Source organism: Ovis aries, chromosome 23, assembly GCF_016772045.2.
Source record: "Ovis aries strain OAR_USU_Benz2616 breed Rambouillet chromosome 23, ARS-UI_Ramb_v3.0, whole genome shotgun sequence".
Taxonomy (NCBI): domain Eukaryota; kingdom Metazoa; phylum Chordata; class Mammalia; order Artiodactyla; family Bovidae; genus Ovis; species Ovis aries.
The window spans coordinates 46,699,039-46,726,975 of NC_056076.1; the positions used below are offsets into that span (position 1 = coordinate 46,699,039).

The 27,937-nt window shown below is 46.4% G+C and overlaps 1 protein-coding gene across 2 annotated transcripts in view; it reads right to left on the minus strand.

Moving 5' to 3' along the window:
- The window catches only part of LOXHD1 (lipoxygenase homology PLAT domains 1), a 197,850-nt gene that overhangs the window by 139,060 nt on the left and 30,853 nt on the right, over window positions 1–27,937 (minus strand). For both annotated transcript variants that reach the window (XM_027960888.3, XM_042239257.2), the window contains exons 5-8: window positions 20,352–20,450; window positions 13,722–13,870; window positions 3,676–3,799; window positions 424–674 (exon numbers count right to left, since the gene is read on the minus strand). In XM_027960888.3, coding sequence (XP_027816689.2) covers window positions 424–674; window positions 3,676–3,799; window positions 13,722–13,870; window positions 20,352–20,450 — 623 coding nt within the window. The remainder of the gene's footprint in view (window positions 1–423; window positions 675–3,675; window positions 3,800–13,721; window positions 13,871–20,351; window positions 20,451–27,937) is intronic.

The following is a 27,937-nucleotide window of genomic DNA, read 5'->3' on the forward strand; positions in this document are numbered from 1 at the left end:
AGACAAGGCTGAAGGGCATGTTACCATCCCAGCGTCCCCGTGAAAGGGATTTACCATGTGCTCTGTAACTCGTCCAAAGGAAGTAGGAAATAGGATTCAGGTTAGAGTTTGTAGCTGCAAGTGAGGGGTTTCCCTGGTGGCTCAGTGGTAAAGTGCATCTTACTGTGTTAAGGGTCAGCAGTAAAGAAGCTGCCTGCCAATTCAGGAGACTCTGGTTCAATCCCCGGATTAGGAAGATCCCTTGGAGAAAGAAATGGCCACCCACTCCAGTATTCTTGCCTGGGAAATCCCATGGACAGGGGAGCCTTGTGGGCTCCATTCCATGGGGTCACAAAAGAGTCGGACGCGATTGGCGACTAAAACAACAACACAACAATCTGCAAAGTGAAGGGAGTGTCTGAATCAGGCCAGGGCCTCCCTTACCTTCTCACAGTACCAGCCTCTGTTGACGCCCACATTGCTGTGTCCTATGGAAACCCGGCTCAGGGGGCTGAGGAGGACAGCCAGCTCAATATTGAAGATATCTGTGCGGCCACGGTCAAACACTCCACCCTCCAGGAAGATCTTCCCACTGTTCTTATTCCCTCTGGCCCCATACATGACCAGGTAGATTTTGGACTTGGTCCCGGCCCCCCGGACATCCCCAGTGAAGACGGTGACAACGTATGAGATGGCTGGTATGGAAACAAGGGGAGGAAGAGGGGTCAGTGCAGGCTGGTAACGATGTCCTACCTGCCTTCTCCCGCACCTAGCCATACCTCTGCCATACACCCCTACAGCCCCTAAATCCTCTTCCTCTGGATGTCACCCAGTGCCCTCTCCACTTCATTTTTATCTTTTTCAGAGTTGGGGTGCCAGGGCATCTGACTTTAGGAACAACCTGCAGGTTACAGGAAGCTGTCAGGCATGATTACAGGAAACTAACAAAGAGAAGGAAGAGCTTGGGTTGGCCCGGAATAGCACTTATTATGAATGCTAATTACCATGTGCATATTATTAATAGCTGCCGGATGAACTCTATTATGTCTCATTTAATTATAATAGTCAACTCGATTAATAGCGATTTATATTCGGGGCTCTCTGACTCATGGAGTTTGCTCTTTTGCTCATAACTTAAAAGTGTAACTCTAGTAGGGGGCACCAATGGCCTTCTTGACCACCTGACATGGTGAGATGTCAGGAGACTGAGGGAGGGAGCTGGGCCATCTGGGTTTGGTCAGTCAGAGGCAATGTGAGGACACAGAGTTCTGGAGAAGAGTCAGCAAGGGGGATTAAACTCCGAGATGAGACAGGGTAAAGGAAAACACCAAAGACAAGCATTCGGACAGAAAACTACAGGAAATGCTGTTGAGGTCAGGCCTGCATTTTTTTTCACTCTGTCCAGGATGCTAAGTGGTACTTTGAACCTTGTTAATCCTCCACCTCCCTTTCATCCTAACTTCATCCCCTCATCTCAGAGAAATAAAACATCTCTGGGAGATAGCACATTATTCATTCATACATTTGCGCCTTCCCTTGCTCAACAAACATTTACTGACTGCTTACTATATAACAGGCCTTGGGAGAATGTGACGATAGAAAGGAATAGCTACCGCCCTCAAAGAGTGGGCCTCCAGCTTTCCAACGTGTGGCCAGAGAGGTTCTCACTCTCGACAGACTGCCGCGGCCTAGGCTGTCAGCAATCCCAGTTTCTGACTGTCATTTCTCCTCCTCCTCTACCACGGCAAGCAAGTAATAGTAACACAGCAAAAGGGGCATATTAAACCTGCTCTCGTGTCTGTTTTTTTTAACAACTTTATTGCAGTGTATTTTACACATGCCCATTTCAAGCACAGAAGACAGTGCTTTTTTATTGATTTGCTTTCACTCTTGGTTGTGCTTCCTGGGATTTTCTCTAGTCGCCTTGGGCAGGGGGCTGCTCTCTAGCTGTGGCCACAGGCTGCTCATTGCGATGGCTTCTCTTGTTGCGCAGCACAGGCTCTAGGCCACGTGGGCCTCAGTAGCTGTGCTTTCCAGGCTCTAGAGCATGGACGCGATAGTTGTGGCACTCTGGCCTAGCTGCTCCGCGACACGTGGGATCTTCCCAGATCGGGAATCGAACCCATGTCTCCTGCTTTGGCAGGCAGATTCATTACCACTGACCCGCCCGGGAAGCCTTAGTGTATGTTTTTAAGCAAATGATTGGCAAACTCTAGTAACAAACTTACGGCACACCCAACAATGCTCAGGTAAGGCCAAGGCACCGCAACACCAAGGTCGAGAAACACACTGGAGGTTTCCCTGGTGATTCAGTAGTAAAGAATCTGCCTGCCAATGCAGGAGACAGGGGTTGGCCCCCTGGTACAAGAAGATCCCACATGGCACGGAGCAGCTAAACCCGAGGGCCACAACTATTGAGCCTCTAGAGCCAGGGGAGCCGCGGAAGCCCGCTGTGCAGCTGTGGAACCCACGCTCTGCAGCAAGAGAAGCCACCACAGCGAGAGGCCCTCGTGCCACAACTGGAGAGCAGCCCCCGAGCAGCAGTGAAGACCAGGCACAACCAATACATTTTAAAAACATTTTTTTATAAAAAGGAGAAAAGCAGGAAAGCACTAGAGCAGAGGAGCAGGTGGCTTCCTAAACAACAGCCATCAAGTTCTACTCAAACTGTCTGGAGAAAAAGAAGGGAGAAATGGCTCCACCTAGAAGGGGTGGGGGTGGGGTTCAGAGGAAGTGACTGGAAGCAGGAATTTGAGAAAAGGGAAGAGAAATGGCCCCACAGGCTGAGGAGAAAGCATGTCCCAAAGAGAAAGGCAGAGAAAGAGGAAGGCCGGCAGCTCAGGGGAGGGAGAGGGAAGGCGTGTGGATGAGAAGGGGGTGGCTGTAGGTGCAGGACAGAGTGGACGGTGGGCAGATGGGGCGGGGAGAGGGAGCATGTGTAGGAGCAGTGGGAGAAGCTGTTGAAAGATGCTGCTGAAACAGTCAGCTGGAGCCCAGCCATGGGGCAATTTTTGTCCTGTACCCCAGAACTTAGACCCGTCCTCAGTGCAGCGGGAGCCGTGGGAGGGCCTGCCCCAGGGCACATTCTCAGCTGTGTGCATTCACCAACATCCATCTTCCGGAACACCTCTGAACTTCCGTGCTGGGAGTTTCAAGCTGTCCATGGAACTCATACAGGGTAGAGATTTAGGAGGCAGACCACATCCTGGATCTGTCACTTACCAGGTGTGTGACCTTGAACAGGTCTCTCAACTTGTGACTCAGTTTCCTCTATTGTGAAATGGGAACAACAACTGTTCCGTACTGTAGGGGTGCTGTGAAGACTAGAGATGACATGGGTGCCTAGACAGAGCCTGGCTTGTAGGAGGCACTCATAGGAGGAGGAGGGAAGAGTGAGTCAAGATCCTCGTAAAAGGACACAGGGTCACATCCTGGCTCCGTCCTGTGGACACCTTCTTCTCCCTAGGAAGTCAGCATCTCCTCAGGGGTGCTTCCCCATCTCTGGCGTCAGCAGAACCCAGACACCAGCCCAGAGGAGCGGAGAGCACTTTCAGGGGCACAAAGAATGTTGTCTGAAGACACGGCTGCTTCCCACTGGACTGAAAGCCTCTAGGTCCACAGATGAGAACACCGACCCTTATTTCACCCTAAAGTGAAATATTAGCCAGTTTGCACCTCCCCTTTCTTCAGTCTTACCTGTGGTCTCAGCTCCACCCACTAAGATATCCCTCTGGATTTTGCCATCATCTTCATCCAAGGCCAGCCAGCGGTTAAGAGGAAAATCATATTTTCTTTTGTTCCCAATATCTTCAATGACAATCTGGGAAAGAAACAGTGAGAAGGAAGATTAAGTGTCATGGAGTCACATGTGGTGACCGAATCCATTCTTCCATCACTTGAGTGAACTCTAAGAATATGTTCTTGTCTTCTTAGTGGCCCAAGGGGAGCCCACCACGAGGACACACCTGTTGTCAGGAAAACCTTGCAAAGCACTGAGAGTCACACGGGCGTGACTGAGAGTTACCTCCTTCTTGAATTACTGAGCTTTAGTTCCCTCCTCTGCTGGTGACCATTTAAAAATGCAATGCAAGAAACTTGGCAGGATGTGCCCAATGAGACTGAGGGACCAGAACTGCAAGCCTGGATTTGCAGACAGCACCAAGATCATCTTCCTCACTTGCAGAAGCTTGGGATTCTGGCCTTCTTACTGAGGAGAGTCCACATAAAGGGAGCTAGAAGCCCTGATTCTGGCACACCAAATCCTGGGATCTGGTGAGCAGGTCAGAAAATGTCAGCCATGGGCAGTGACGGTAGGGGATCTGGGCATCTATGAAACCCCTGGGAAGACTCACACGTGAGCTAGGTTAGCAAGGCTGAGATAAATGTATCTTCTCAAGCTCACCAAGATGCTGAGAGGCCCTCCCAAAATGTCCCAGAAACATCCAACTGAAAACTCACTCTAAGGTAAGTGTGATTGTCAACTGTGATCGTCAATAACCAGGTCGAGTCTCCCATCATAATGGGAAGGCAGGGTGACAGGGTGAGTGTCCCCAGGGCTGCCTGACAGAATAGGGCTGATTTTCAGTGGAAAACACACTTCCTAAGATCAAAGTACTTATAGTGTGGAAACAGGGAACGTCTTGACCTACCTAAAGGCATCTCACCTAGTTCTAACCCAGTGTTCATTAAGGAAACTTCTGGGCCTCCTGAGGATACTACCCACCAGGGGCAGCAGTGGCCTGAGCCAGTGACCAGCCTTCTCTCCCCAAGTAAAGTGGCATTCAAGCTCAGGTTTATAAATCAGCCCCTTGTCGTTTGGTTGGTAAGAATCACCCTTCAGAGCTTGCTGATTTTATCAAGTATCTGTACTTCCAGAGGTGAATGCTTAGTGACCACTGTGGTCTTTCCAGAGCGAGTTCTGCCACTGAAGAAAGTCTAGCCTCTGTCAATTCATCTATCTGTGCATTTCTCTGCTTTTGCTTTTATCTCCCAGGATTCGAGTTGGGGAGATTAGGGAGCCAAGAATCTGGGCTAAGCCTCTTAACTGGCTTCACTCTGACTTTTACAAGGTTGGAAAAGCAAGGTGAAGAAAGAAAGGACTTAGTTTATCAGATAAGCTGTCAAGTCTACTAATGAATCTAGATGTACCAATTGACCATTTCTATCTCCAAATGTTCACAGAATGGAGTGCCAGCCATGATTCCAAGAGCAAATGACCGCCACCCTCGCAGTTCACAGAGATGCCATCGAAAAAGGGCCTTCTCCTGACCTGGTGTCTGATGGAAATCCCTGGCTTAATAAGCTTAGCTAATCTGAAAAACAGAATGTGTTGCCATTGAACACCTGTACAGGGTAAAACTAGCTGCACAGCTGAGCCACAAAGGAGAGAGACAACATACGAATGAGTGTTTGAGTAACGGCCAAGACTCTAAAAATTAGACTTTTCAAAATATGAAATCACAAAGGAAGGCCAAGACTTAAACACTGGTATAGAAAGGATGAAAGCCCATGGATAGTTCTAGAAAACTTCCAGATATATTGAGCTGACCAAAAAGTTTGTTCAGGTTTTTCGATCATGAACTGTTCGGCTAGCACAATATATTGAAAAATGTAGACAAGTATTTAGTCTGCAGGATGAGGCTAGAGGAAGCTGGCTCCCGGAGGGTAGAACATTTTGGAACATATCTGGTAGCAAGTGGTGAGCGTGGTGGGAAGGAGTAGAGAAGTAAGATAGAGAAGGAACTGATGCCAGCACTTCCAGAGGAAGTCTGTCCCTAGGCAGGGCTGATGGTTCTCCCAAAGGCATTCTGGCCTCTACTGATAAGCATCCTGTGGCCTGGGACCCATGATCCTGGTTGCTCAAGGGACGTTACCGAGGGCTTCTCTGGGGAAGGACAAACAGCTTTCCCACTTCAGTACATGAATTGCCCACACGTGCCTGGGTTTCATAATGTTCCTTTTAAGAATTCAAGACAGCTCAGGAGTGGTTTTTGCTAACAGAAAGAAATGGTGGTGCTCTCTCCAGACTGCTGTTGTTCTAGCAGAGACAACAGTAAAATAAGCCTGGAAAGATAGAAGCGACCTCACCATAAATGATATGGAAGCACACACGTGGAGTGCGTGTGAGATACAGAAGCAATAACCTAATGGCAAACAAGAACCATCATCTCCTGGAGGAAAATTCTCCACCTGCAGACAAGGCTACAGGCGGGGCTGACCTTCCAAGAAGCTAGTGGGAAAGCAGGGGTCATGAGCCTTGGGAGGCAAGGTGGCAGCTAGAGAAAGGGGCCCACTCTGTCTTGCAAGAACAGGGACACAGCAGTTACAATGAGACCACCCATTACGAAAATCCAGAAGATAGTGCTAAGTCACTTCAGTCGTGTCTGACTCTGCGTGACCTTCCAGGCTCCTCTGTCCATAGGATTCTCCAGGCAAGAATACTGGGGTGGGTCGCCATGCCCTCTTCCAGGGGATCTTCCCAACTCAGGGTTTGAACCCACATCTCTTATGTCTCCTGCATTAGCGGGCAGGTTCTTTACCACTAGCGCCACCTGGGAAGCCGCAAAGAGGATAAAAACATGAAAGCCTGCAAGCGTAGTCACTCAGTTGTGTCTGACTCTTTGTGATCCCATGGACTGTAGCCCATCAGGCTCTTCTGTCCATGGAATTCTCTAGGCAAGAATACTGGAATGGATTGCAATTCCCTTCTCCAGGGCATCTTTCCAACCCAGGGTTCAAACCTGGGTCTCCCGCACTGCAGACAGATTTTTTTTACCATCTGAGCCACAAAGGAAGCAAAGAGGATAAACCACCCACAAAAAAGGGGAGCCAAAGATGAAGCTGACAAGCAGGGTTTCTTTCTTTCTGGATCTTTCCAAACAGTTCACAGACACCCCTACACGATCCAGGGCCTGGGGGCCTGATTTCCTCCTGCATGGGTCAGACCTGTCAGTGTGAGCACATGGAGCTGGCCTTAGAGTCAGCACATTGTAGATGGATGTAGAGAGTCACCCATGACCTACAGTAGCCCTCCCTCCTTGATGGGGGAATAACTTCCACCAACCTGACTTAGCCTGGTTAGAGAAAAGGCCCGTTTCGGGAAGAAGAGACAAAATCTCCACATGCTGGGCAATCCAGGTAAACTGAAGGGTCTTCTCCTTCCCACCCACATGCCAAGGTGCCTGAGATGCAGACAGGCTGGGTGATCCACAACGCTCCCTCTCTGCACCAGTCATAGAGCAGAAAACGATGCCAGACCTACCCGTGTTTCCAATCTTCCCTTTGAAAATGCATGTCTGTTATCCAGTCAAGGTGGCCCTCACTTGACTCATAAGCAACCATGCCGCATTCCAAGAACCACTATTTTTTCTCTTTGGTTGCACTGCGTCTTAGCTGCAGCACTTGAGATCTTCATTTCCACACATGGACTCTCTAGTGGCATGGGGGCTTTGGAGCACATGGGGTCAGTTTCCCCACAGTATGTGGGATCTTCGTTCCAAACAGGGATCAAACCTGCATCCTCTCCATTACAAGGCAGATTCTTAGCCACCGGGCCACCAGAGCTCTCCCCAAGAACCACTATTGAACTGTGGTTTACATTTCTAATTCTTAGATCATAGGGCAAGGGACAGGTAGGTTTTGACACAGGAGAAAAAAATAAAGGTGAAGACTTTGGAGCTTACAAACCCACCTGGAAATAAATCTCAGCTTCCAGGGGTTAGTCGGGGAGACCTGGGCTCATGGAAGAAAGAGGGAATGGTCTACGAGGGAAATTGAAGCTCAGCAAAGGAAGAGGGGTTGGTGGCCTCCTGCTGTCCCCCGAGCTCTGGGCCTCATTCATCACACTGAAATACTGTGCCGATTGCTATGTAACATGCCACAAACATGAGTAACTGCAGGTGACAGCATGTGAATGGCGTCGCCCCCAGTGCTCTCACCCCTTCCTCTGCATTTCACTCCTCTCTTCTGAGCCCGTCCACGTTCCCACTCCTTGATTACCGCCCCAGGCTGCCTCACTCAATAAAGACCTTCAGTGGCTTCTTCTGATCATGCCCAAGGTGGTCCTGCCCTCAGCTACCCCCTGACGTGCTTCCTCAGTTCTCTGAGCCCTGTGCCCTGGCCCTGAGTTATTCAGTATTCCAGTGCCACCTTGCAGCTGCCCCTCATCTGTCCTCCTTCTCCCTGCCCTACCTGGCAAAGCCCTGCCCGTGTTCATGGCCCAACTCCAACAGACCCTCCCTGGAACCTCCTCTGACACCCAGTCAGGTGCTGCTCACTCCAACATTTGTTTGTACCTCATGAAAGACACTTGCCTCATCCAGCTTTGTATTAAAGTTGGGGTGATTCTGTTTTCTGATTTATAAACCAGGACATTTTGATTGATCAACAGTTGTGGGACCCTTAGGACAGAATGTTCATTCACTGAAAGCTGGGCTTTCCCTAAAGTTTTGGGATATAAGGTAATAGTAAGTAACTTGCCTTACAATAAATAACCTACCTTACTGTAAGTATCCAGAAACTTGTCTTATCTCTTTTAGAGGCAGAACCATGTCCATTGTAACAGTCATCTGTAACATAGGGCCTAGGATGTGATAGTCACGCAGTAAATGTTTGTTAAATGTCAAGTATAAATTGGTGACATGAGGCCACATCGAGTTTCTTGAGGTCCCTGAAATCTGCTCCATGAGTCTCTGTCTCCACTTCCTGTCAGAGCCAGTGGTACTGGCTGAACGTGCTCCCTAAGGCTTGTGGCAAGGGACCTACCCATGGGTTTTCTAACGCATGGCACAGTGGAGAGAAGCCAGACTTGGAGTCCAGAGGACTGGGGACAGGTCCCATCCCTGCCCCAAAGAGCTATAGGACCTCAGGCAAATCCTCTCCTGAAGCAGATGGGCCAAAGGCAAGGCCCACTGGCAGTGTGATGTTCCATCTTGTGACTCTTGTTCTTTGGAGCCGGTGGTTAAGTTGAACTGATTGTCTGAATTAGTCACAACTGTTGGACTAAGCAGACGTGGGGACCCAAGCCATGTGCAAAGCCTGTGGGAGGGAGATGCCAGCCTCGGGGAAGGAATGAAGAACAGGGGGCTGAGGAACACACACGGACAACTGACTAACGAAGAAGAGGAGGGAGGCGACCTGTGAAGGCTGTCAGATTTATCCTTCCAAGCCCCCGCACGGAAATACCACAGGAGCAGCTGCCATGTGGTGTCCAAGGCAACCGACCAGGCCACTTCTGGAAGGGGGGCACCTGCTGGAGAACTGTCGAATGTGGAAATACAGACAGTCTAACGGCACTTTAACTGGTGTCTCTGTGGAGGTGAGGTGAGGAAGGGCAGCATGGACAGGCAGTCTCCATGGGGAGGCGGGAGGCTAGGGCTGGCCACATACTGTGTAGTCACAGTGGTGAGAGGTCACCTCTGGTTTCCAGGTTGCACTCACTCTGCCTGGGACCTAAAATCCTCTTCTTCCTTCCTCACCAGAAGTCCTCCTTCAAGAAAATACCTAGTAAATCCAGGTGCTCTGACCTACAAAATACTAGAATTATTTTTATGTCTTATTTCCCAGGATTATTTCGGTTTGGCTTAAGTTAAAGGAACAGACTGTTAGGAGTTCTTCAGAAGCCAGTGAACATTTGGAGGCACACTCCCCTTGGGGACCTGCCTGCCAGGCCCTGAACTCACCCCTACACATAATGCTGGCCCCAAAGAGAATAACCAATCTCATGCTGAAAGTAACCTGCTTGGCTTCTGGTTTAAAACAGTGTCTGAGTAGCAAACATAAAGAAGAGAAAAAGAAGCAAAGGAAGGAAGGAGGGAGGGAAGAAGGAAAAATCATTTTGAAGAATGAAAAGAAAAGCAGAAATCTGGAAAGGACTGAATAAAGGATACAGAAAAAGAATAAAGTATAACAAAAGGATAAAGGATATAGAAAAAGAAGACAAGAAACTGTGCTTAATCACTCAGTTGTGTCTGACTCTTTGCGACCCCATGGACTGTAGCCTACCAGCCTCCTCTGTCCATGGGGATTCTCTGGGCAAGAATACTGGAGTGAGTTGCCATGCCCTCCTCCAGGGGATCTTCCCAAGCTAGGGACTGAACTCAGGTCTCCCTCATTGCAGGCGGATTCATTACCATCTGAGCCACCAGGGAAGCCCAACAAGAAACGGATTTGCTTAATAGAATGCAACAAAATACAGTCTGTATGAACATCTTTAAGGATAGGCGGGGCTGCAGCGAAAAGGCAGTAAGATGATATGAAAAGAGAACCAGATCACGTGAGGAAACGTATCAAGGAAAGCAAAACTGTATAGCAGCAAATTCATCAGTGTTCTTACAATTCTGCATGACCTTGAAGTGTCTCCTAGGAATTAATTGTAGGAAGTAATCATAAATATGTATGCAGATAAGCTATGAGAATGTCTGTCATAGCACAGTTTATTTCCTCAATAAGTTTGAGGGAAAAGATTGAAATGTTCAACAAAGAGGAATTGGTTTAATACTTCATGGTATATCTGGGTAGTGAAGTATTATAGTCATTAAAAACTGTATTGTGAAATATCAATATTATTCTATTTAAATAGCATGAGGAAATATGTACATTACACTTGAAAATGAAGACAAAGCAGTTTGTAAGACATTGTGCTTATTATGACCCCATTATTTTAAATGACATATGTGTATTAATTCACAGAAAAATGCCTGGAGGATATATATGAAAACATGAACACTAGTTACCTTTGGGTGGTAAAATTATGGCAGTTCAGATTATTTTATTTTTGCTTATTTGTATTTCCTAAACTTTTTACAATGAATACATATATTACTTTTGTGACAAGAAAAAATAATTTGAAGAAACATTCAGAATTAAAATGCATATTTATAGGAGAAAGAAATGGAACTGGTGGTATGAAAAAGCAAGTCAATAATAAGGTGGGAGGGAATTTGACAAGTTCTTATGGAGTGGAAAGAAAATAGAGATGAAAAGAATAAAAGGGAAGCTGAGAGCTTTTGAAAACAGAGAGTGGAGATCCAGCAAATGGAAAATTGTTTCCTGAAGAAAAGAGCAGAATAAAGCCATCCAAGCAAGAATCTAGTATATTTTCTGATCTCTTGGTATATTTACTAGGTCTCTTATCTGAGCTATAAACAAACAAACAAAGAATATCCTAGGCATCATAGAAAAGTCTCATCGTGTTACAGGGAAGTTAAAAACAAGATTCCCTGGTGCCTCAGACGATAAAGAGTCTGCCTGTAATGCGGGAGACCCAAGTTCGATCCCTGGGTCAGGAAGATCCCCTGGAGAAGGAAATAGCAACCCACTCCAGTATTCTTGCCTGGGAAATGCCATGGAGAGAGGAGCCTGGCAGGCTACAGTCCATGGGATCCCAAAGTGTCGGACACAACTGAGCGACTTCACTTTTCTTTTAAAAACAAAGGAAGGAGGGAAGGAAGGAAGGGGAAGGGAGAGGGGGTAAGGGAAGATGAATGAACTAACAAAGACCTTACTCCTAGACATTATCTGGCAAGACTTTTAAATTATAAATAAAAAGAAAGAATCCTACAGCTGAAACAAAAAACCCTCAAAAGAGGCCGTCCAGGAAGAAACAAAAGTCTGTGCGGCTTCCATGTCAAATTTCAAAAGGTAATGGAACAAGATTTTCAGCGTTTGAAAGGAAAAGTGTTCTTACCCTATATCTCGCACTTTGCCATACTTCCCTTTCCTTTGAGCACGAAGATGACAAAAGGGTGTGTTTCAGTGTGTGAGCCGCCTCCTTCACAAAGCTTCAGAAAGCGCACGGGGTGAGGGGCCAGGTGACCAAGAAGGAACCTGACCTCACGAGGTACAGCTGCAACTACTATGTCAAGGTCACCCTCAGGCCCTCGGGTGCTCTTTGCAGCTCCCCCAGCTACTCCTGCGTTTTCACTTTGACAATCTTCTTTCCCAGAATGAAGGGACTGGGCTTCAAGGTGTCTCTCTGTGCCCCATTCTGGCTGAGGTCATACAGCACACTGCCTCCTCTGTGCTGAGGCACACTTCTGCTTGGATATTGGCCCTCTAGGTTCTGGGCTCCTGCCCCATTTCTTCTCCAATCCAAGCAGCAGCTCCACTTAACCTCTGGGAACCCTATTCAGCATCAGGCTGGCTGCTCTTACAGCCAGGAAGCCCTCTCTTTCCAAAAAAACTTGGCCATTCCTTGCTTTGCTGATTCAGCACCTTGTCCCATGCCAAGAGCTGAGGAGGTGCCCTCAAGGAACTTTCAGGCTAGTTACAGAGGTACATATGGCAGACACTCAAGGATTCTTACTCAACACCCTTTCCAATCACCTTCTTAGCCTACTTCTGCCATAATGGCTGGAAAACCTACTTGAGGTCCCAATTTCCAGAATAGCTAGGGTGGCCCCACGACACAGGCAGAGGTTCCAAAGAGGGTTATGTTTCTCTCAAAACAAGGCAAGGCATGCCACAACAAAAAGTCCTTCCCCTTTGGTCTTCCCATTTTTTCCTGCCTGGAACACAGATAAGATGCCTGGAGGTTCAACAGCCAACATGTGATCATGAGACAAGTTGGCAAATGAAAGCCACTGTGCTGAGGATGGTGACTCAGCGAGACAGCAGGTCTCAGGAAGCTGCTGCACCAGCTCTGAGTTGGCCACATCTGGATTTCACGTGAGATGAGAAAAATACGCCCTTGATTGCACCTCAATTTCTGATCTTTGCAGTCAAGCACGTTCCTAACTGCCACAGCATGGTATACGAAATTAAGGAGTAACAAAACCTCAACTATCAGACAGCCTCATTCTCAGTAGTCAGATTATTTTAAATCCAAGGGTGCTATGTTTTTAAGCAGTAAGACCTTTTCAAAATATTTTTCAAAATATGTTACACATCCATTTTTTCCTGTCGTTCTGGGATGAGCTGAGAGATGTGGATAGCCTCATGACTAAGGAAAACACATGCCAAGGCTAGCAGCCCATTTTCTAAATGACCTCAGACTTCCATGATCATTCAATATTCTTTTGACTTTTTCTGTCTTCTCTGACTTTCCATTACATTTCTCAATAACCCCACCAATTTCAGTGTCTCTTTTTACCTCTAATTTTCTGCTGTATAGGTTTAAAATTATGGGTAGCAAGTTTGCTAGAAAGGATTATAAGCAAGCATTAGACTGAGTGAGATTCTGAGCAGTCTTGCCTTCAAAATTAGGGTAGGGCAAGGTAGTACCTGGGGCATAAGCTCTTCTTGTGAACTTTGAGCCACATATATCTCAGCTTCTCAGAAGCCTTTTTTGCTTTCTTCTTGACTCTTAACTTTGTCCTGGGTAGATGAAATTTTGAGGACCTGAGATCCAGAAGTTTGAGGTACAAAGCAATGACCCAAGATAAGTCACAAGGTAGCTTATGATTAAGGTGAAATGAATTCTATAAGCCAGCAGAGTTATAGACACTCTTGGGAGGGAGAGGTTCTGGTGGCCAGAGTCAGGGAAGGCTTAGTGACAGAGCCCTGCAGGAGGGAAGACCCTGGATGGATGCAGATGAGAAAAGCCATCCTTCTGGGAAGGTGATAGATAGCCCAGGCAAGGCCTGGGAGGCTATGGGAAGAGCAGCATGGCTGGCCAGGGGCTTAGGTAGAAGGGTGGAGGCTGATGGACCTAAAGAGGGAATCTAGGTCTGAAGTACAACCTCTGAGGAGCCAGAACTCCCCCTTCCCAGGCCAAGGGACCACAGACAGGCAGCTGAACCCACCTTGGACAGGAACCAGCCCGCAGACGCCCCCTTGTTGTTGTGGCCAACATTGATCTTCATGAGCTGCCCCAGGTCAGGGGCATCCAACATGAACTTGTCTTCAGCCCCCTTTTCAAAGTTGTCCTTTTCATTTTCCAGCCTACGCTCACCTATATGCACAGACACACAAGACAGTTATTCATACAAAGGAGACCAGAGAAGGAGAGAGAACCGGCTCCAAACTTTAATGGGCCGCCCACTGCAGAATGGTCTCAAAAGTCACCACGTGGGAGGCTGTGGGTGGGGACAGGCGGTATGTGGACACTTTCTGTACTTCCAATCGATTTGGCTGTGAACCTAAAACTACTCTAAAGAATAGAGTTTATTAATTTTTTTAAAAGGGTAACTTCACCTCAAGACCTATCAGTTCAGTTTCAGTTCAGTTCAGTCACTCAGTCGTGTCCGACTCTTTGCGACCCCATGAATTGCAGCACGCCAGGCCTCCCTGTCCATCACCAACTCCCGGAGTTCACTCAGACTCATGTCCATCGAGTCTGTGATGCCATCCAGCCATCTCATCCTCTGTCATCCCCTTCTCCTCCTGCCCCCAATCCCTCCCAGCATCAGAGTCTTTTCCAATGAGTCAACTCTTCGCATGAGGTGGCCAAAGTACTGGAGTTTCAGCTTTAGCATCATTCCTTCCAAAGAAATCCCAAGACTGATCTCCTTCAGAATGGACAGGTTGGATCTCCTTGCAGTCCAAGGGACTCTCAAGAGTCTTCTCCCACACAGGAAATACCGTAGCCTTGACTTATAGGCTTCTTAAATCCCTCCAGCTGCCAGTCAAGGCCGAGGCTCACCTTGTGTGTCGCCTGTGCCCAGGACCCATAACTGGGTTTGAGTTCTGCCTTAGCCCAGGGTCCCCACCCTAGCAAACCCACTTGCACCCCAGTCCCTGGACCTGAGGCCCTGCCTTGCTTTACCTGAACAAGGAAAAGCTGCTTTTCCTGAACAAAGAGCACAACCATGGTCATTGGTCTACAGGCTGTGGCTGGGACCCTGACATCAGCCAGCAGGCTGCCTTAGGCTTGCCTCCTCTGGAAAATGGCTATGATAACTATCACCAGACTCTGCTGCATGATTAACTTTTTTTTTCCCCTTCACTTACTCCCTTGTCACAATCTAAGAGGGAAGTGTTATTAACTTTGTCTTGCAGCTGATGAAACTGAGACTTGGAGAAGTGAAACAACTCGCCAAAAGTCACACAGGTATTGAGCACATAGTTAGGGCTTGAGCCAACCTGTTCCTTCCAGCTTTCCCAAGACTACCAGTCATGTTAACCCTTACCAGCCCATCTAAGCACCAGAGTTTTGCTTATCCATCCTGTTTTCTTTCTTTTCTAAAAGTTGATTCCTTAAATTTTTCTAAATTTTAGATTGCCACAACTCACACATATAGAAAATATTAGACATCCATGTACCCCCCATTCAGATATAAGAGATGTGAAAGTGAAGTCACTCAGTCATGTCCGACTCTTTGTGACCCCATGGACTGTAGCTCACCAGGCTCCTCCATCCATGGGATTCTCCAGGCAAGAATACTGGAGTGGGTTGCTGTTTCCTTCTCCAGGGGATCTTCCTGACCCAGGGATCGAACCCATGTCTCCTTCATTGCAGGCAGATGCTTTAACCTCTGAACCACCAGGGAAGCCCATAAGAGGTATAACAGATATTAACATTTTGTTTAATTAACTTAGGCCTTTCTCTTTTTTAAAGGAAATTAAATATAACAGGTAGGTCTAAAGCCTCATAGTCCATCCCTTCACCTGCCACACCCTGCCACAAGCAAACAGTATCATCAACTGGCATCCATTATTTTTGTGAATTTTTGTAAGAACATATACTATTTTTGCATGTTTTAGAATTTTACATAAATAACATCATAGTGAACATCGTTCTGTCTTAAGTTCCTTGTCTGTACTGTGGGAATGATAGGGACTCCACCTCATAGGAGCTGTTTCAAGGATTAACTGAATGAATGTGTGCAAAGCCCTTAGGGCAGTGCCCAGAGTGTGGTAGGCAGGGGCCATGTTAGGGGCTGGGATTCCTACTGTTGCTCGCGTTACCATCATCCTATCATCACACACCGTTGTGCAACTTACCTTTCTTAAGGTAATATCACTCCTTTGAGATTATTCTGTTGATGCTAGTAACCAAATTCATCCAACTGCTGTATAACAGTCACTGAATGAAGAAAACACGATTATGTGTTCATTCTTTCACATCTGGGTTGTTTCTATTTGATTGCTATTGTAAATAGCACTGAAATGGACTCTCTAGTACTGACCTTCTGCCGTACGTTTGTAAGAACTGATCTAACTGGACACCTACAGTTTCTGGATATTGAGATGTGCTCATCTTCAGTGTATTAGCAATTGCAAAATCACCTTCAGAGATGGTTATACTACATCAATTATCACCAGCAGCCTTTGAGGGCTCCCATAATCATTGTTAACACATATATTTAAACTTCTGTTTCATGTGTGTACAATGGTGTCTCATTATGGTTTTAATTTACATTCCTTTGACTATTTGAAAAGACTGAAAGATGTTCATATATATACATATATTTTGAGATTGGTTCATATAATGTTGGCCATTCAGGCTTTGCTTGTGCATAATTTTTTGGTTCATACACTTTATTATATTTTCCTATTGCCTTCCCTTTGTCTATGGTCTTTCCTTGTCTTTGTCTTTCCTTTTTTCATACAGATTTTTTCTTGTTTTAATGGACTGTATCAATATTTCCCTTTGTTGTTTGTGCTCTTAGTGAATTGTTCGAGAAACTCTATCCTAAACTGGGATTTTTAAAAGACATGCTCTTAAAGTTTCTTCTAAAAAGTCATAGTTTGCTTTTTCACATTTAAATCTCCAGCCCATCTGGAACTTATTTGTGTGTGTGGTGAAAGGTAAAAATATTGACTTTTATCTTTTCTCACATGGTTAGACAACTGTTTTAACACCAGCAATTGAATTGTTCATCCTCTCTGCTCAGATTTTTAGTGCCACTCTCTGTGTATTTCTAGACTCTTTATTCTGTTGGTTGATTTGTTTATCCTTCTATACATATCACTCTGTTGTGGTTTTGGGGGCTTTGAATATTTTAGTATTTGGAGGGTAAATATCCTCGTATTATTAATATTGTCAATATTATTTTCATTAGTCAAAATTTTCCTGGTAATACTTAGTCCTATGTGGACATAAATTTAATAGCAGCTTAAGCTGTGGAATATTGCCTTTTGGGAATTTGACTGTAACTGCATTGCATTTATAGAATAACGAGAAATCTGGACATTACTGAGTTTAAGTCTTTTCTCATCCATGAGCATAATATATTTTTCCATTTTTTAGGTATTCTTGCATGTTCTTAAGTAGAAATTTTTATTTTTTCCAGAGTTTTTCAGATACCAAATGCTAGTATAAATCATATATTTTTAAATAATATGTTTGCTTACTGTTTTATTAATATTTTTGTATTAATCATATCCAGCACCTTTATTAAATCTTCTCATGGTTCTAATGATTTTTTCAATTCTCCTGGATTTTATAGATGATCATTCATTTTTTTGAAAATTAAATTTTGTTTCTAAATGGGGTAAAAGGTTGGAGTTTCTTCTAATTTTATTGATTTATGATCAGAGAATATTGTCTCTACGTTATTGATTCATTTGCATTTGTTACTATGTGATTGAAAAGAATGTATTCTCTACCCACTGGATTTAGGAATCTACATACTTCTATTAGACCAAGGTTATTAACCATTGTTAAAATCTGCAACCATACTAAATTTTTATCTATTTGACTTATCAATTACTGAGAGTGTTGTATTAAAATCTTCCACTATGATTATGTACTTGTCAAGTTTCTCCAAGAATTGTATTACTTTTTGTTTCACATGTATTGAAAATATGTTGCTAAATCTATACAAGTTCAGAATTATCCTGTCTTCCAGGTTAATTGCTCTTTTTTTCATTCTGATACTTATTTCTAATGAAGCATTTTGTCTGAAAGTTTAATTTGATGGATATTAATATAGCTACACCAGCTTCTTTCCTGTAGACAATATGTTCCTGGTATACTTAATTTCATTTTACATATTCTCCGAAATTTATGTATCATATATTTAAGCTGGATTTTATTTCTTTTAATTTAATATGAGAACATTTATTCTTAGGTGGATGAGTTAGCTTATTTCTATTTATTGTATTATTTACACATTTATCTTACTTTTTGCTATTAGCATGCTTTTCCTTTCTTCATTTCCTGACTTCTATCGGATTGATTGAGTCTTTATCCCCTTTCATTTCCTCTCCTGGTTTAGAACTTATGCATTTCTCTTTGAGGTGCTTACTTTTACAATTTTAATCTGCATACTTGATGTATCAAAGTCTAAAGTTAATTATTCCCTGGGGTCAGCAAATGGACTGCAACCAAGTTATGTCTTAATTCTTATTATATCCTTTCTTTCTCAAATATCACCGTGTTTTAGTGCTTAGGGTTCATATTTTCTCATATCTTGATAATAGTTATTAATATTATCATTTTGTACAGTTAACGCTTCCTTAAATTTGTTACATAATTATCATTGTTTGGCTTACCTTTATTTCTTGTATCTCACACATTTCTTCTGGGTACAATTTTCTTTTCTTAAAGTATATTCTTCAGGAGTTTAAGCATGTGTCAATGAAAAACTCATGTTTAATCATGTGCCTTTGAGTGGGAAGTCTTATTTCTCTTTGTTTGCTTGGAAATCCATTAATTTTGCCCTCATTCTGGAATAGTTGAGTATAGAATTCTAGGTTTGGCTACACCATACAGCTTGGGAGATTGTGGAATCTTAGTTCCCTGACCAGGGATGGAACCCAAGCCCTCGGCAGTAAGGGCATGGAGTCCTAACTACTGGAACCCAGGGAATTCCCAGAGGATTGAAAATATTATCCCATGAACTTATATCCTCTACAGACTGCTGCTAAGAATTTGCTATCAATCTAATTGTTTCTACAGAAGATAAGCCACCAAATCTGGTTACTTCTAAGATCTTTCTCTTGGCCTTTGGTGTCACTACAATGTATCTAAATGAAGATCTGTTCTTGTTTATTCTGGTCAATGTCTTTTGTTACTTTAATCTGAAGATTCATATCGTTGCTTAATTCTGAAAAAAATGTGATCAGCCATTATCTCCTCAAATATTTCCTCTCGCCTATTCTGTTTATTCTGTTTCCAAAACGCTTGTTCAACATACCAGGGCGTATTCCCTCCTCCACATCTCATGACCTCTTACTGGTATTTTTCAACCCTTTATGTTTCTGTCACATCTGCATATTTTGTTTATATTTTTCTACAGTTCACTAATTATCTATTCAACAATTTCTAAGTGTTTGTATTTAGTAACTGTATTTTCAGTTCCTATATTTCTGCTTCCTATATTTGTCATAGGGGGCTTCCCATGTGGCTCAATGTAAAGAGTCTGCCTGCCAATGCAAGACAGACATACAGTCTACAGTCCATGGGATTGCAAGAGTCAGACAGGACTTAGCAACTAAAGCACTGGCATGGAACAAATTTTCTGTACCTGAAGGGGAGGGTTCCCAAATCACATGTGCAGTGTAAAATGACACCTCGAGCCCGTATGTATATAAGCCTAAAGTATCAATTCCCCAGCAACTGTTTTATTAATCTAGAGTTCTTACAGAGATAAGTTTACTCTACTGAGGAGCAATTTTTTTTCCTAGTCTATTTTTTCACTGAAGATATTCCTGTGAACTTCTAGGGATCCTGGCTTTTTTGTGTATTTTGCCTCATACAGAGCCAAAATATCATTTTCTGACCCCAAATGTGTATGGAAATTCATTCTATAGATTGTTGAACATGAAGGTTTCCTTCTTCTAAGATTCAGAGCATCAGTTCATAGCTAATACTTTGGTTTTAAATTCTCTCATTTCTGACACCAGGAGACCTCCCTTTTTTTCTTAAAATTCCAACAATGCATTTTAAATTGTTTAATAGATTATGTCCAAAATTCATGTCTCTGAAGCTTTTCTGACTCCTATAGTATCCCTTTAAATGGGCAGAAGCAGGAGCAAACCACCTGTCTCAGTAGTTCTACTGGCTGAACCTCCTTCCAACACCTATGGGTCTGTGCCCTCAGTTCCTGGTCCACCTATGAGACCAAGAGCAATTTATCCCCCTGCCTCATTCTTGTCTGCCCCAAACTACTGCAGTGAGTCAGGCCATGCCCAGTCACATCCCCAAATATAATTCAAGATGGGCGTGGAGCTTAGGGAGATAGAGCGAGTGAGAATGAATCCCCTGGAAATGTGGAGCTCTGGTGTATTCTAGGATGCGGGATGATTTAAAATCAATTCAAAAGCCAAGCACAGCTTATTCTGAAAGCACATCATTCACATATACTTGATGCAATGGGCCCCATGCTGCCCGAGGAAGGCCATGGCAAAGCGCATCACAAGAAGAAGACAGAGGCTCAAGAGAAGAGCCTAGAGGAGCCTGGAGTTGCCTTCCTCTGCCTGGAGGATGGGAAACAGCCCACTTAGGAAGTTCTGGGAATGGTTTGAGAAGGGTTTACATCTATTACCTGTGTCTCCATACTCTCCAAAGATATTGATGAAGACGTCAGCATCAGTCCCTGCACCAATGACATCACCAGTGTACACTTTGACTTCATACTTGTTACCTGGAAATGAAGACGGAGAAAGTGTCAGCTCATTCAGGTCCTAAGGAGAGAAGAACAGAGGCCTCAAAGTAGCTACCACACCATCCACCCTTCTTTCCAGCAGCACATGAATTGTCACCGCTACTATCAATAACTGAGCAAGACTCAAGTCACCTGACTTGGTTTCAAGAGGTCATTGCTGAACATTGCTGATTTGCGCATGCAGAGCACAAATCAGAAGTAGAGGGGACTTCTGTTTTCATCTACTAACTTGTTGCCTTGGGATGCATAAATCAACCCAAATGCAACCAACCCACCAGCGTATCTCCCCTGGATACTGAAATGACTCCAGCTGGGCCCACTGCCTCTACACTATTTTTGCCAATCTGTTCTTTACACCACGTCATAGTATAAAAATTCATTGGAGAAAACTGATTATGCAAATAAAAACCAAATTTATATATAAATTGTCAAGGCCATAACCAATGCAAAGAAAGACCAAAGGAACCAATAAGAGCCAGCAAATACACATTTTGACATTACTTCATTTAATGACCTATATCTGCTTCCTGTATCTTGCTCCACTTATTGAACAGAAATCCATTCTCTGTAACCCCAAAATGCTTCAGTTTTGGCCATGGCCTCAAGAGGGGTCAGTGCTCAATGTAAACTTGACAACATGTTAAGCCATGCCCAAATCTTCCCAACCAGATCTTGCCTTAGAGTGGGGTACGAAAGCCAAGAGTTGCTCTGCGCTGCAAAAGGGAGATCCTCTAGATTTTCTTTGTGGGCCAACAATTCTAAGGGCTGAGGCAACGTTTCCTTATCTTTCCCCTTGCTGCCATAGCTTTCTATTTTTTATGTTCCAGAATCTTTTTTTAGATGTCTTATGCCCAATATATGGGTTACCCAGTTGGCACTAGTGTAAAGAACCCACCTGCCAAATGCAGGAGACATAAGAGACATGGGTTCGATCCCTGGGTTGGAAAGATCCCCTGAAGGAGAGCACAGCAACCCACTCCAGTGCTCTTGCCTGGGAAATCCCATGGACAGAGGAGCCTGGCAGGCTGCAGTCCATAGGGTTGCAAAGAGTCAGACATTACAGAAGCAACTTAGCACATACACACGAACATGCTTAGTATATGACGCCAATAAAACGTATTTAATTGAGGTCCAAATCCTGGCCCCTCTGCCTGGCTCCTCCCTAGACCTTCCTCAGTGTCTCGGGCCCCAGAGGTCTTTCTCCCTGTGTTCCTCGGCTCTGCCATGTAGTCGGGGTCAACGGTTTCCCAGTTTCATCTCCTCCTTGTTCTGTTTGCTGTTTCCTGCAGGTGAGACTTCTAAGTTCCTCAAGAACTTAAAAGAGGACTGGGAGCAGGACTTCCTTGTCTCATGTGGTTTTCTCTCACAGTTCCTAGCACAGTGCTGGGCACATATGAGAGTCTCACTGAGTATATTGAAAAGCTAATTGAATTTCCTAAATCTCAAAGTCTGGTGAAGTTGCTCAGGGCAAAGGACTGAGGTGTGGAGGTGAGAACAAAACCAGTTTTCTCCCTTCGCATCTTGAGGCCTGTCCAGTAGCACAGGGCTACCCTCTAAAGATGGCACAGTGCCAAATTCTGCAGGGGATCCGTGGAGCACTCCCCACCCACATAGTCCTGAGGGCTGACCTTTGACCGGCTGAGGACCTTGAGCTCAGAGGGAGCAATGTCTTCTCTTTTTCTCCTCAGTCTCTACTTGGTGAAATCCATCCAAGAGAGAGAAGACCCTCCAATCCTCATCCCCAGATGTAAGCTCCAGTAGGACAGGTGTTCTCAGATTCCTGCTCCCTCTTGCTTCACCACAAAGATACTTCTGAGATGGAACACAGAGCCAGGCCTTCAGAAGCGTTCAGACAGGCAAACCCTGGCTCAGTGACTTGAAACTTGGGCCACACTGGGCTCCCTGGGGAGCCTGTTAACATGGCTGCCTTCCAGGGACCCTTTATCACGTGGGTCGTCAGCGGATTCTGCTCTTGGTCATCCTCCAGGGCCAGAGGCCTCCCTCAGGGGTGGTTTTTTCCTCCTCTGGCTGGTTGAGCCTCTGAGAACCACTGGCTTTGGTTCATGTCCTTTCTCAGGTGCAGTGAGGGCTCACAAAGAGACAAGACCCCTCTGCTGGGCTGGTGGTATCAAGATGGCATGGGGACAGAGAGAGGCTCTGAAGGCCTCTGCTGAGCATCAGAGGGGCAACACGACCCCAAAGGGAACTGGGCACAGTGATGCAGGAGAAAGGGCGAGGGGACTGCGGGATGTTTGTTGAAGGAGTACAGACACTCTGAGTCATTCCAGAGGGTAGAATTCGAGTTAGTGGGATGAAGTATAAAGAGGGATATTGTAGGTCACCAAAAGAAATGTTTTCTAGTATCTAGGGCTCTTCAACAAGGACTGGGATACCCTAGGGAAGTGAGTACACCTGCCCGCTCACTCTGTGCCAAGCACATAGGTGGGGAGACATCTCACAGCCCGTAGCACAGTGCTGGGCACATATGAGAGTCTCACTGAGTACGTCAGGGACACTGGAGAAAATGGCAGAGGCGAGGGATGTGAGAGCACTGAGGCCCTCTGCGGTCTGCAAGTCCACAATATTTGACCAGGAGGGGCAGCCTTGCTGACTGTGGAGGGGAGCCAGGAGAACAGGGAGGCATCTCAGAGGGTGGGAAAGGCAACCAGGGCCACAAAGATGAGGCTGGGGAATCAGGAGCCCACCAAGGGCTTAGGGAACACACATCCTAGTCCTGGGAAAGCCCAGGGAAGCAGAGAACCAGGGCCAAAGTGAAGGAACAAGGTTGACAAGCCAAGGGTCAGGGACCAATAGGCCAGAGAACGCTTCCAGGCCTTTCCAAGTGAGGCAACCAGTGGCCGATGCCCAGGGGTCAGGAAGCCACATGAACAGGATGCAGGGGGAAGTCAATTCTGAAACAAAGCTAGACTGTTCTAAACTCTGTGGGACTTTCTGCAGCAAGACAAGGCCCTGGGCCCCCAATGTGCTGGCTGAATGGAGAGCCTATGGCCTTTGATCACACTGAGGAGGGGCCAAGAGCCACCTTTTAAATCCATTCTTTAAAGGCCCCATAGACAGACAATGAAGTTTATTTTACTGTTCTCTTTTCCCCATAGTTCCTCTTCAGGCAGAACCCCATAGTATCTGATTAGCCATTTTCCAAGCAAAGCCCAGGGCCCAGCATCCATCCTGAGTTGTGATAAAAGTATAAAAGCAGGGCTTCATCCCCTCACAGGTGGCAAATGGCCAGCACAGTACAGCAAGGCTTCCTCTTGAGTGGTCGCATGAGAGCCCCCCAACTTCCTGCAATCAGAGTTTCAACAAGCACAGACTTTCCATTCTGGTCACAGGTGGGTGTTTCAGCCACGGGGAAAGGGGGAGAGCCAATAAAAAAAACCCTGCCCCAGAGGCCAAGGGAGCAAGGCTGCCTGGAGAAAGAGAATGAGAAGAAAGGTGGAAAGAAGGGGCCAGAATGACCCAGCTTCTTGGGCAAATAATACTAAACATTCACACAGGGCTTGCAATTCACAAGGCACTTGCCTGTCCTTGTGATCCATGCAAGGGCCACATGAGGTGGGCAGGTAGTGAGGACATTCCCCCTGACAGATGAGGAAACTGAGGCTCAGAGAGCAAGGACACACAGCTGCTAAATGTTGTTAGCAAGGCTCAAACCAGATCTCTTATCTCCAAATCCAGGGCTGCATCCAGAATACTTCATGGGCTCTCATGCTCTTCACTAGGGGCTGGCAACATTTTTCTGTGAGTGCCTGATATTAAATATTCTCGGCCTTGCAGGCCTCTTGGTCTCTGTTGCAATTAATGAGCTCTGCTGCTGCAGCACCAAGCAGCGGCCCACAGTCCTACGTAAATGCTACATAAGCAAATGGGCCCAGCTGCGCTCCAAGGAAACTTTATTTATGGACATGGACATTTGAACTTTGCAGAACTTTCCTGTGTCATGAAATACTCTTCTTGTTTTGATTTCCTCTCAATCCTCCAAATGTGTAAATGCCTTTCTACGCTCACAGTCCACACAAAGACAGGTGACAGGCCAGGTGTGGCCATCCCCTGCTCTGTGTCGTCTTGTGCACTATCCTGTGTGTTTCTGGACAGAGGGCTGCAGACCACTCTGCTCTCCGGGGCCTCAGTGGGAGCAGTGTTACGTGGTGAAGGGGAGTCAGTTACTTACAGGATGATCTTAGCGCATCCTCACCACTAGCTTCCCTGGTGGCTCAGACAGTAAAAGCGTCTACTTGCAATGTGGGAGACAGGTTCGATCCCTGGGTGGGGAAGATCTCCCCTGGAGAAGGAAATGGCAGCCCACTCCAGTACTCTTGCCTAGAAAATTCCATGGATGGAGGAGCCTGGCAGGCTACAGTCCATGGGGTTGAAAAGAGTCAGACACGGCTAAGTGACTTGACTTTCACTTTCGCCACTAGCTAAACAGCTTAGGGCTTTGAAGGTTGGGGAATGACTGCCCTTTCTCCGTCGGGGTGGGGAGTGAAAAGGACCATGAACAGTGCTCCGTTTTCCCCGCCCCTTACAGTGCTGTGTGACTGGGCTGAAGCTGCCATTCCTTTGAGGCCGATTAAGAAGAGGAGCTAGTCTAATCTGGGGATTCCTGAAGGTGGGGATGATGGCAGGTCCAGTTCTGCAAACTTCAGCCATGTGCTTTTCAGCTCACTGCCTGGTTGTGAACAAGCAGGGACCAGAAATGCAAAGAAAGCGGAAGGTCAAGTTGGAGGAGGAGCTGGCAAGCTGAGTTCATCGCTCTTCCTGAGCAGCATGGGAGAAACGGGGACTAGAGATGGCCTGCCCCAGCCCTGGAGTTGCCTTGCGGCTTACCTGTTTGGCATATTATCTGTTATAAAATTCTCCCTAGAACTATTTCTCTCTGACCTTTCAGCAGGGTTACCATTAGCCCACACAATGCCTGTGTGCAAATGAGATAAAGGGAGCCCTTCCTCAAGACACTTCACTGCCATCTGTTGGACAACTGTCATAATAAATGCATAAATCTACAGTCCCTGTGCTCTGATAGGGATCTCCTTACATAGTCGCACTGGAGCCATGTACAGCCTGCACACCTGAAACTAGGTAGTAGCCTCTTTCCACCAAAGGTCAGCATGAGCCCAAAGAGAACAGACTGATTGAAACATTGACCTGAAGAAGACACCATAGCTACAGATCAAGGTGCTGATCCCATGGTGCCTTCCAAAGCCCAACCGCATTGAGCTGGGGTCTTGCACAGAGAGTTTTATTTGTAGCTTAAAAGACAGATGGCTGCCTCAAGGTCATATCATAGGGTCGTCTGTGACCTTCCTGCCCTGGGCTGCCTGCCCAGGGGATACACAAGTCTAACCTGGCCCTTGCCCTTTTTTCCCCTCTGCACCCCAATCTGGCAGATGCACAAAGCTGCTCCTTCCAAACAGGAAATATGTGCCCTGCAGACCAGCCGGAAGCTGCGTGCGTGGGCTTCCAGAAAAGACAGGCACTGGCAGGCCCCAGCTGCCTCCTGCACCGCCGGGTTTGCCAGCCGCCCCCGCAGCCTCCCCGGCATGCCGTCTGGAACAGTCAGCACACAGCCGTGACGGGACACATCTCCCGAGAGCAATCCTGGGCGGCAGGAGGAGGAGGCACAGCCCTGAGGGGGCCGGAAGCCCCACATCCTGGTGCTGGGTGCACAGCTGAGCGGGTGAAACTGCTCGTCATCTGCCCGACAGCAGAAGCCTAGCAAAAGACCCCATGACGAAGCCTCTGTCCCGCTTGCCAAGGAAGAGACCATCCCTCGCCCACGTGGTTTGAGCCTCGGAGAAGCTCACGTGGTCCAGGCTTTCTCAGGAAGCAGAGAATCATGAATGAGCTAAGGATGAGCTGAGGGAATGGAGTTTTCGCCCACCCCCAGATCCTGTCTAATTAGAACGTGGCTTTATTTGTTCTCACAGGTGAGACAGGGGAGGAGAGTTGGAAGGGGGATGATTGGACTTGATGTTACCCCACCCCCAACCGCATCTGCCAGCCTCACACCCTGACACCCAGCACTTCCGCTCACCCAGAGCTAGGATGCCAAGACAGAAGAGGAATCTCACAGGGGCTGTGTGGGAGCCAGAGATGGCAGGGGTTGAGGGAAGCTGCCTTGGGGGTGGGAGCCGAGGAATAACATTCTCCCCTCTCCAGGGAACACCCCTAACTACTAAAGCCCGCATGGGTGTGGGGAGGACATGGTCCACAGAACCTGAGGATGGGCAGCAAGGCTCTGCGCTGGGTCACGGCCACTGACCAGTGGATGGCCTTCTAAGCCCATGGATTCGAGTTTTCCTTCCCCATTCCTGATCCGACAGTTTCCTCTTTCTTTCCTCAGGTCCAGAGGCCCAAATTTCTCACCCAGATTCACTCTCTTCTTTAATCAGGACTGGAATATCTCTGCTTTCTATAGAGGGCCCTGAACCTCTCTGCCCTCACAGACACACCCACTAATCAAGAAATAAGAGCCTCCAGGGCTTGCTGGGAACCTAGCGTGGGCCAGCACACCTATTATCTCGGGTAATCCTCACAGTGGCTATTGCCACCATTCACTGATGAGGTGATCAGTAGAAGCAGGAGGCTGAGATACTTAATCAAGCTTTCACAGTCGGACAGGACTAAAGCCCAGATGTGGACTCAAGGGGCCTGGACAAGAAGGCTCTCTCTTAGCTGTCATTCCACCCACCCTGCCCAGCCTAGCTTAAGCCCCAGACTCTCTCCCAAGGGCCCCCATCTCCGAGCCCTCAGTCCTGCACTCCAGAACTTCTGGGGTCTGTATCACTTTGTCGGCACTTCCCACGTACTGGAACACAGGCCATGGGCTGAACCCAGCTGAGCCTGGTTACACACCGACACTGAAATATCACTCAGTCATTAATAGTCACTCCTGGGTGGTAATCAAGAAAAAACACTCTGCTCTTTTCATCCTCCCCAAGTAAATATACAACCTGCATATTTCCTAAGAAACTGTGATGTCAGCCTAAATGCTATGGGGTGTTTTTAACAGTACGGTGTAGAGAAGGGTTTACTGCTCCGAATGCTCACCTCCCTCATTGCCAAGCCCCACGGAGCTACTTCCACAGACTCAGCCACCCTCTCCAGCTGTCTGCAAAAGGTCCTTCCCTTCTACCCGCACACTCAGCAACTGTTGCTCCATTTCTTCTCTTTCCAACCCAGATTCCACTCCACTCCCAGAGTTTATCCCCCCCAGGGCTGGGAAGCCAGCACTTCTCAGGTGCTGCTGCAGGTGAGGAATGTGTGTCGAAGACTTACCGTTCTGCAACCCCTGGACCAACAGTCCATCCCTGTGCATAGCAACTAGTTAATGCTAGGAAATCCTTGTGTTCATAGACTACCTAAAAAGATGTCTATCACAGAACTGTTAGAATAATGAGAAACTGAGAACAACCTAAAAACATCCAAAATGAGGGATTGTTGGGAGT